Raw genomic sequence first — 10,830 nt, 5'->3', positions numbered from 1 at the left:
GTTCTTGACAAAACCAGCTCCATTCTCTTTTATTCTCGCTTTGATTCTCCATTCTTGTGTTTGCTTTCTACTCTCGTTCGTTTTCTCACGTTTACCCACCGGTCAAAAGCTTTGTCCGGCGGTCAATAGCATTCTACCATGGATAACACTAAGCCGCTTGTTCTACCAACTGTCCTCAAAGGAGGAAACTATCTACTGTGGTCAAGAACCACCAAAACAGCGTTGTGTGGCCGCGGGCTTTGGAACCACATCGAAGGTGGGAGAGTTCCAAGGAAAGTCACCAAAGAAGGTGGAAAAGAAACCATCAAAGAAGATGAAGAAGAGGCTAAGCGTCAAGAAGATGCTAAGTGGTTTCAAGAAGACCAGACTGTCCTCTCCATACTTCAAAACTCCCTTGAGGCTCCCATACTAGAAGCCTATTCTTATTGTGAAACGGCCAGCGAACTATGGGAGACCCTCAAGAATGTCTTCGACAATGTCTCCAACCTCACCCGAGTCTTTGAAGTCAAGAAGTCTATCAACGATCTGAGTCAAGAGGATATGGAGTTCAACAAACATTTTGGGACGTTCAGGTCACTTTGGGCTGAATTTAAAATGCTCCGACCGAACACCATGGATCCGGCCGTACTTAACGAGCGGAGGGAACAAGACAAGGTCTTTGCTTTGCTACTCACTCTCAACCCGACTTTCAACGACCTCATCAAGCATATCCTAAGGTCAGGCAAGCTCCCAAGCCTCGATGATGTGTGTGCACAGATACAAAAAGAACAAGGCTCTCTCGGCTTGTTTAGTGGTAAAGGGGAGCTTGTCACAGCCAACAAAGGAGTCTTCGAACCAGTGGATAGGAAGCCAAAGGGAGGATGTGAGCATTGTAAGAGGAAGAACCATACTAAGGAGAAATGTTGGTTTCTTCACCCTCACTTGCGCCCAAGTCACCATCACAAAGATCCGCGAGCCAACGTGACTCACACCAAGGATGAAAAAGCCCTGACTGGCGGTTCCTCAAAGAACGGTGAAGAGGCAGCCTCCGGAGACTATGTGAGGAAATCCGACTTGGAGGCTTTCTTCAAGTCCTTGGCTCTTAAGGAGTCAAGTGGTAAAACTTTTTCTGCCCTTAAGCTTAATAACTCCTTAGTAGTAGATTCGGGTGCTTCTCACCATATGATTAGTAACTCGAACTTGCTAAATAATATAGAACCAGCTAAGGGAAATGTAGTTATTGCTAATGGGGAGAAAATACCGATTCAAGGCATAGGTGACCTAAGATTGTTTAACAAAGAGTCTAAAGCGTTTTATATGCCTAAGTTTACTTCAAATCTTTTGTCGGTTAAAAGAGCTACTAATGATCTAAATTGCTATGCTATATTTGGGCCTAATGATGTTTACTTTCAGGATATTGAGACTGGAAAACTGATTGGTGAAGGTGGAACCAAAGATGATCTTTATATTCTTGAAGATAGTTCACCAAGTTTACCAAAATCTATTTCTTTTAGTTCTTGTCTTGGAATCTCTTTGAATGCAATGTGGCATGCTAGGCTAGGTCACCCTCACTCTAGAGCTCTTGAATTAATGCTTCCTAATGTCTCTTTTGATCACTCTAGTTGTGAGGCTTGTATACTTGGCAAACATTGTAAAACTGTTTTCTCTAAGTCTACTACTTTTTATGAAAAATGCTTTGACTTAGTTCATTCAGATGTTTGGACTTCTCCATGTGTCTCTAGGGATAGTAACAAGTATTTTGTGACATTAATAGATGAAAAATCAAAATATACTTGGGTAACTTTACTTCCCTCCAAAGATCGTGTGATTGATGCATTTATAAATTTCCAAAACTATGTCACTAATCAGTTTAATGCTAAGATTAAAGTGTTTAGAACAGACAATGGAGGCGAGTATACAAGCAATCGATTCAAAGAACACCTAGCAAAGCATGGCATCGTTCATCAAACAAGTTGCCCCTACACTCCTCAACAAAATGGTGTAGCCGAAATAAAGAACCGACACTTGATGAAAGTAGCCAGATCCATGATGTTTCACACCAACGTTCCAAGAAGATATTGGGGAGATGCGGTGATGACGGCCTGCTACCTAATCAACCGGACTCCTACTAAGATCCTAGAGGATCGATCACCATTTGAGGTACTAAACCAATTTAAACCATCACTTAATCACCTAAAAGTGTTTGGTTGTGTTTGTTTTGTCTTAGTACCAGGTGAACTACGGAATAAGCTTGAAGCCAAGAGCACCAAGTGCATGTTTCTAGGCTATTCCATCACTCAAAAGGGCTACAAATGCTTTGATCCAATCAATAACCGCACTTTCATCTCTCGTGATGTTAAGTTCCTTGAAAACCAAGGTTACTTTGACAAGAAAGATTGGGCGGGCTTGAAGGATTTGGCAACGCCTACTGATCAGTCTGCCGGTCTCAAGTTCTTACTAGATCATCTCGGTGTCTCGACCACTCCACCCTCGCAATTGTCCCAGGATACTTCACCTGACTCGCTTCCCGGCATCTCGGAGCCTCTGCCCGAACCATCGTCTATCCCGGTTGATGTTGTGCCTCCGGAGCCGGAGGGGGAGAACAATGATAGGCAACAACAGGTCTCTGACGAACCAACTTCTGTAGACCAAGCACCAGCTCCTGAACCACAACCAGCTCCACAACAACCAGCTCCACAACCGCGTCGAAGTACTCGTGTCCGGTCACATCCATCCACATGGAGAGATAAGCGTGTCTACTACAACAACAATGCTATAGCGCATCCTATACAAGCTGTATGCTCTCTTGCGCATTTACCAGCTGATCATCAAGTGTTTCTTGGGAAGCTAGATGAACAACCGATACCAAACACCTATGAGGAAGCCCAAGAAAGCAAAGAATGGCTTGGAGCCGTAGATGATGAGGTGGAGGCTATGATACGAAATCACACATGGGATGAAGCTGATCTTCCACCAGGGAAAAAGGCAGTAAGCTCAAAGTGGGTTTTCACAATCAAGCATCTAAGCAATGGAGACATCGAAAGATACAAAGCTCGCCTAGTGGCGCGTGGGTTCACTCAAACATATGGTCAGGACTACAAAGATACGTTCGCACCAGTGGCTAAGCTTCATACGGTGAGAGTAGTCTTATCCTTAGCAACGAATCTATCTTGGGAGCTATGGCAGATGGATGTCAAAAATGCCTTCCTACAAGGAGAATTAAAGGAAGAGGTTTACATGACACCACCACCCGGTCTTGAAGACATGGTCACTCCGGGAAAGGTATTGAGACTAAGGAAAGCTATATATGGCCTAAAGCAATCACCACGAGCCTGGTACCACAAGTTGAGCACCACACTTGTTGGTTATGGCTTTAAGAGAACCCACTCGGACAACTCTCTCTTCACTCATCAAAGCGATAAAGGTATAGTGGTTGTTCTTGTTTATGTAGATGATCTTATCATCTCCGGGGACAACCACGAAGGTATAAGGGATATCAAAGCTCATTTAAATTCTGTGTTTGATATAAAAGACCTTGGTGAGCTTAAGTACTTTCTTGGAATCGAAGTGTGCCGTTCTCCGGAAGGCCTATTTCTTTCCCAACGAAAGTACACCCTTGATTTACTTTGTGAAACAGGAATGTTAGGAGCTAAACCGGTTGACACTCCGCTTCCTGATGGCTACCAAGTTGAACGAAAGGGGGAGAGGAATGATCCTCCATACGAAGATCCCTCTCGCTATCGCCGTCTAGTGGGTAAGCTTATCTACTTAACACTTACTCGACCTGACATTTGCTATGCTGTGAATCAGGTTAGCCAGTACATGAAAGCTCCAACAACATATCACTGGAGTCTCTTGCAAAGGATTCTTCACTATCTCAAGAAGAGCCCTGGCCAAGGCATATGGATGGGCAAGAATGACAATACCGAGCTCGTAGGATATTGTGATGCGGATTGGGGTGGCGACAGGACGGATCGAAGATCAGTAACAGGCTACTGCACCTTCATAGGAGGCAACCTAGTCACGTGGAAGACCAAGAAGCAAAAGGTAGTCTCGATGTCAAGTGCCGAATCCGAGTATAGAGCAATGCGGAAGCTGACCACCGAGCTCACATGGCTCAAGGCATTGTTAGAAGAGCTAGGCATCAAACCATCAACACCAATCCCTATGCATTGTGACAATGAAGCCGCAATCCACATAGCCACAAACTCGGTGTTCCATGAAAGAACCAAACACATCGAGTTGGACTGCCACAAAGTTAGAGAGAAGATTGAAGAAGGAGTCACACTCCCATATCATACACCAAGCATGGACCAACTCGCTGATATCCTCACCAAGGCCGCCTGTCGGAAGGTTTGTGATCACATTCATCCCAAGCTCGGACTGGTGGACTTGACACAACCTTGATCAAGTCTCCTACCCGTGACCATCACACTCTTTTTCCCTCAAGGTAGTTTTGTCCCATGTGGTTTTCTACTTTGAGGTTTTTAATGAGGTGATGGCTTACGGGGTTCCAAGCTTAACCGTGTCACCTGGCTAAGCTTGAGGGGGAGTATTGATCTAGGAAACAAGATCAAGGTTGTCCGTACGAGTGTCCGTACAAGTGTCCGTACGGTCTTGGCTCTTAGGCCACGGTTCGGTCCAAGTAATAAGGAGAGGCCTTAATGATATCTCATGAGAAGCCCAAAGAAGAGAAGGATCTAGAAGAGAAGGAAGCAAAATATCTTATGAGAAGAAGTCACATGTTACCTTAGGGAAGAGCACAATCGAGTCAACTAAGGAAAGAAGGGTCGCTTTCATCATTAATGCCGATCAAGACTAATCACATGAGAATATCTCTTTCCTTTTGTATGCCAACGGCTAGTCTCTTTTGTATATATATATATGACTATGTAAACAACCTAAGATGTATTCTAATTAAGTCTTTTGATTTCACATTCTCTTATTCTCTCGATTCTCTTCCCTTATTCTCTAGATAATTCCGCAATTCTAACAATTTGATCACGATGGACTTCGTGGTGGGTTTGCCTGTGTCGAGGACGTTTGATGCGATATGGGTCATTGTGGACTGTTTGACTAAGTCTGCGCATTTTCTGGCCATCAAGAAAACTGATGGAGCAGCGGTTTTGGCCAAGAAGTACGTGAGGGAGATAGTCAGATTGCACGGTGTGCCTGCTAGTATTGTGTCTGATAGAGGTTTCAAGTTCACTTCGGTGTTCTGGAGAGCGTTTCAGGCAGAGATGGGCACGAAGGTGCATATGAGTACAGCCTATCATCCTCAGACGGACGGTCAGTCAGAGAGGACGATCCAGATTTTGGAGGATTTACTGAGGATGTGCGTGTTGGACTGGGGTGGTCATTGGGCAGATCATCTGAGCTTGGTGGAGTTTGCTTACAACAACAGCTACCAGGCTAGTATTGGGATGGCTCCATATGAGGCTTTGTATGGGAGGCCGTGTTGTACACCGTATGTTGGACTCAGGTGAGGGAGAGGAGCATATATGATGCGGATTTTGTTCAGGAGACCTCTGAGAAGATTCGGGTTCTGAGGCTGAACATGAGGGAGGCTCAGGATCGGTAGAAGGGCTATGCTGATAAGAGGAGAAAGGATCTTGAGTTTCAGGTTGGTGATAGAGTGTATCTCAAGATGGCCATGTTGCGGGGTCCGAACAGGTCATTGACAGAGACTAAGTTGAGTCCGAGGTACATGGGTCCGTTCAGAGTGGTTGAGCGGGTGGGACCAGTGGCATATCGGCTGGAGTTGCCTTAGGTTATGCGTGCGTTCCACAAAGTATTTCATGTGTCGATGCTGAGTAAGTGTCTTCACGAGGGTGACGGGTTGTTGCCTAAGATTCCTGAGGATCTTCAGCCCAACATGACGTTGGAGGCGAGACCGTTGAGGGTACTCGGAAGGAGAGTCAAGGAACTTCGGAAGAAGAAGATTCCTTTGATGAGAGTCCTGTGGGACTCTGATGGAGTAGAGGAGCAGACTTGGGAGCCTGAGGCGAGGATGAAGGCAAGGTTTAAGAAGTGGTTTGAGAAGCAGGCCGCGACTTGAGCTTGTCTAGTCGGGTCCGAGTTGTAGTCCGTGGCTGGAGCGGGTACGGAGTATTCCAGCCCATCTCTCTTGATACTTGGTCGCTTAGGGGTGGTTGGTTGTGCGACTAGGTACCAAGATGAGGTGGTGCTCGGGATGCGGGTTGATGAATTGGATTGTTGTATCTTATTTTTCTATTGTATTTTCGTTGAGGTTGTAACGATTATGACATTTTTGAGATTAATAAGATGAGTATTTTTCTTTATGTTGACTGTTGTTGTCATGGGAAGAAGAGAAATAGCTCGGGTTTCTATTTTTGGAAGTTTCCATAAATAGAAAGTTTCCACAAAAGGAAGGTTTCTAGAAATAGAAAGTTTCTAAAGAGGGAATTTTTGTGGGAAGTGTTGAGGTAGATCTAGCCGGGAGATACTTGTTGGCATTAGATTGTTTTGCTCAAGGCCATGTGGGCCCAACTCATGTGATACCGATAGCTCGATGGACTTTGTGGCCAGAGAGTGGGAGTGGTATGGGGCTTCGGATGACGATCCGAGAGTGCGCTCGAGGGTGACGACCCAAGAGCGGGATATTTGAGACTCCCTGGATACCGTAGCTGTGAGCCGCGGCTTGGCAGTGAGCCGGTATGTCTCGAGGGTTGCGACCCAAGAGCGGGGGGAGTGTGTGTGAATGACTTCCTGGATGCTGTAGCTTAAGGCAGATGGCCTGATAGCGAGCCGGCAAGATTTGTTGGTTTCAACCACGGACGGGGGAAGCACTGAGTTGTGAGCAAATAGTGTTTTTGATGCGAGTATATTGGCTAGAGGGAGACCTCAGGGTTCAGTCGGAGGTGTGCGGGCTGTTGCGACAGTGCACGGGAAACCTTGGCTGACGGTATTTAGTCCGGTCGGGGACATGCGAGCCGTGTTGACGGTGGCACGGAGGTCCTTGACGGATGAACGGTGTGGCGGGATTCAAGGACGAATCTTGTTGGTGGGGGAGAATTGTAACATCCGCGAACCAATTTTTAAGGTTTTGGTGTGGGTGTCGATCGACACCCTTGGTGTATCGATCGACACCCTTGGTGTATCGATCGACACCATGTTTTTCTGGTTTGGTCCGGTTTGTTTTAAATTGCTGTTTGGTTTGGGTTGGTTTAATTAAATCCCTAAATCGTTTATAAGTGACTAAACGACGAAACAAGGGTTTTGGGAAAAGGAGTTTTGTGTCGCCGTTTGTGTTTTTGAGAGAAAAAGGAGAAAAGTGTGTTCTTGAGTTTCCTAAGAGAGATTTGGTGAGATTGCTGGCTATTCTTGGGTTTTCTGTTGCTGGGAACGAAGGAGAAGCTTCCTAAGGAGTTGCTCTACCGTTTTTCAATCTTTTCCTTCTGTTTTTTTAAGGTGAGTGCTTGACCATGGTTGATCTAAGCATGAGATCTCCTTTGTTTTGTGTGATTCCTTGTTGTTTGTGGTGTTTGCTTGCTTGGGTACTTTGTATTTGTGATTTCTAGTGAATTCCGAGATGGTTAGACGTGTTTGGGGTCGAAATCGTGTTGATTGGAGTCGGAGTTCGTCGCTCGTTTTCGCGCATATCGTGTCTGCAGAAGAGGCATCGATCGATACCATATTGAGGAGCATCGGTCGGCACCATATCGAGTAGCATCGATCGGCACCATTTCCGCATCGGTCGGCACCAGTTCCTGCAGCATCGGTCGACACCGATTAGCATCGGTCGACACTAGTACCTGCCGAGTCTGATTTTTCCTGGTTTGATGTTTTGATTGTGTTCTTGTTGTTTGTTGACTTGGGAGTCTCATATGCTTGTGTGTATAACCCAGTAGATGGGAGGACGGCCTCACTAAGTATTTATGATAATACTTACGCATCTCAATTGTTGTTTGTGGTGTGCAGGTAAAGGCAAAGTGTGATCGTGGAATCAAGGCGATGATGAAGGGATGTTCTAGAGGCTTGATTGATTGTGGTCTAGCTATTGTTAGGTTGCTAGTATTGAGTTGATAGAGCATTGTAGGATGTTGGAACTTTGCTTTTTCGTTATTGGTTATTGGATTATTGCTGTTGGTATTTTTATTTGATTAATGGAAACTGTTTTATTTGGTTATCCGCGGTTATTGATTGTTGTTAGGATGTTAGTGGGTATGGGACCACTAGTAAATTAAGGTATTAAAAAAAAAAAAAAAAAACGGGAAGGGTTGTTTCACCATGTCTCGAAAAATAAGCATCCCAACAAAGAAAAGCTTAACTTAAAATCTTAAACAAATGAAACTGATAATAATAAACTGATAATACTTGTCTACATATGTGATACATTGATATCTTGTATAAATGTGTTCGGGTATAAAAAAATACTCACGCATTCTCGGGGTCGGTTCGGGTAATACCCGATACCCGTGGATATTTGAAAACGAAAACCGATTGGTTATTTATACAGAATCGGTTCGGGTCGGATTTGGGTATTTTCGGGTCGGATTCGGATATTTTCGGGTCGAATTCGGGTCAGTTCTTTGGGTTCGGTTTATTTGCCCAGACCTAGACATGAGTGTAATCGTTAAGCGTGACATTATTTAGACTGACTGTGGCCTAGAAAATCTAAACTTATATTTTCAGACCTTATTCAAGCATTTCCTTTAGGCAGGAATAGTGAGGTTTAGGAAAATGGGGTTTTAACCAAAATTCCATTCTTTAATCTATTGTTCAATTTGCAAACTTTATTTATGATTTAAAATTTTAGCGGTCCAACAACTATTTTACAATGTCAAAATGTAAGTGATTTTTAACATATGTCACAATACTAGTGAGTTACAAATTTGTCAAGTTCCACGTAAAGTTTACGTTGAATATAATAATATTATACTCACAAGAAATATTACTATAAATAGGCATAAAGACGTCCATGAATTATCACTACTCTCATCACAAACCAAAGCAGCAAACAAGAGAAGAAGAGTGAGAAGAAAAAAGAAGAGAGACACTATGACTACCACACCAGATTGGATCATGATTGGAGGATATGGTCCTGAGAGTTACAACCAACAGTCTTCGTATCAGGTTTAATACATATATTTTGCATTCCTTTGTTAGCTAGGTTCTGTATTCCTAACTCATAAGATGTATGTATTTAACCGTCTCCTCCATATACAGAGAGCGTTGTTGGAAGCGGCAAAGGACAAGATGACCGAGGCGATCTCAGCCAACCTCAGCCTCGATTTGATATCGAATCGATTCAATGTAGCAGACTTTGGTTGTGCGAGTGGACCTAACACTTTTGTGGCAGTCCAGAATATAATAGATGCGGTAGAAGAAAAGTACCAAAGAGAAACCGGACAAAGCCCGGTGGATAACATCGAGTTCCAAGTCTTGTACAATGACTTTACCCTCAACGATTTCAACACTCTCTTCAAGACACTTCCTCCAGGGAGAAGATACTATAGCGCCGGAGTTCCTGGTTCCTTCTTCGACCGTGTTCTCCCTAAGGAGAGTTTCCACATCGGAGTCATGAGTTACGCCTTCCATTTCACCTCCAAGATTCCCAAAGGGATCATGGACCGTGACTCTCCCTTATGGAACAAAGACATGCAGTGCACCGGGTTTAACCAAGCTGTCAAGAAAGCGTATCTTGACCAATACTCTATCGACACCAAGAAACTATTGGATGTTAGAGCTGAAGAGCTCGTTCCTGGGGGTTTGATGTTGCTTTTAGGTTCGTGTCTAAGAGACGGAGTTAAGATGTCCGAGACACCTAAAGGAACAGTAATGGATTTTATCGGAGAATCTCTTAGTGATCTTGCTAAACAGGTAGATAACATAGTTTTATCTTCAAAGTATTACCTACAATTACAAAAGTACTTAACTACTTTATCTTCTTCTTTTTTTTTTTGGTTTAAAAAAGGGTGTGACCGACCAAGAAAAGGTGGACACTTTCAGAACCTCAATTTACTTTGCGAATAAGGCGAGATAAGGCAAATAATTGAGGAGAATGGGAAGTTCACAATCGAGGCTTTTGAGGATATCATTCACTCTGAAAATGAGTTTCCGTTAGACCCCAAGATATTGGCCATCTCCTTCAAAGCCTTTTATGGAGCGTTCATTACCACACATTTTGGGACCGAGATCATGAGGAAAGCTTTTGAGCTTGTCGAGGTCAAGGCGCGCGAACAGATGTCTCGTCTCCAGAATTGCAAACCTGGAATGCAGTACCTCATCGTGCTTCGCAAGAACTGATCTATGATCCAAGTATATTAATGTACTAATGCATTTTACTCCATTGTTACTTCATCTTGTTTCCTCGATATCATGGTGCTTTGTCATCTTTTTCTTCTTGATGTTTTCTCTTTGCGTCTTTGTATTATCCCCTATCTTATAAATCAATAAAACTTCACTTTTCGCTTATTATTATAAGATACTCCTATAGCGTTGTTCCATATGTTCATTTTAGTTTGGCCAATACAAAGTTTGAATTCAAGATTTCACATTTTAATCGATAGTTTCCTATCCTCTGCGTAGAATAAAAGATTTCCAACTTTGACTAGACATTTCAGCACATTTTTCGTGTGAAAAATTGAGGGCACACTTCATTACAAAAAAGATGGTTGATTGCATCACTTAAGTAGTATCACAAAACTAAATGATATCAATTTGAATGTTTTATTAATAAATGATGCATAATTATGTATTTTAGCATTTGTTGTTATAATTGATGTAATTTGACATCGGTTCAGTAAAAGTAACATAATTTTATTTTAATTTGCATCAATTTAAAAATACTTAATAGAAAAAAAAATTACATCACTTAATATAATGATA

At 43.2% G+C, this 10,830-nt stretch overlaps 1 protein-coding gene and 1 pseudogene across 2 annotated transcripts; both read left to right on the top strand.

Annotated features, from left to right (window-relative positions):
- The first annotated feature begins 138 nt into the window (after positions 1 to 138).
- LOC147944688 (uncharacterized) lies at positions 139 to 4,644 on the top strand. The gene is made up of 4 exons (XM_087512690.1): positions 139 to 1,255; positions 1,424 to 1,612; positions 2,207 to 3,789; positions 4,498 to 4,644. Exons 1-4 carry the CDS (start codon positions 139 to 141, stop codon positions 4,642 to 4,644), a joined length of 3,036 nt encoding a protein of 1,011 aa, XP_087368816.1.
- A 4,292-nt stretch (positions 4,645 to 8,936) lies between these two features.
- Positions 8,937 to 10,416, top strand: LOC147944687 (paraxanthine methyltransferase 1-like; annotated as a pseudogene). The gene is made up of 3 exons (XR_015557656.1): positions 8,937 to 9,075; positions 9,169 to 9,822; positions 9,917 to 10,416. The product of XR_015557656.1 is annotated as a paraxanthine methyltransferase 1-like (transcript).
- The last annotated feature ends 414 nt before the right edge of the window (positions 10,417 to 10,830 follow it).

Source organism: Camelina sativa, chromosome 5 (assembly GCF_030686135.1).
Source record: "Camelina sativa cultivar CO46 ecotype springtype chromosome 5, ASM3068613v1".
NCBI lineage: Eukaryota > Viridiplantae > Streptophyta > Magnoliopsida > Brassicales > Brassicaceae > Camelina > Camelina sativa.
The sequence above is the reverse complement of the archived record's forward strand: the minus strand, read 5'-3'. Positions and strand labels throughout refer to the sequence as shown.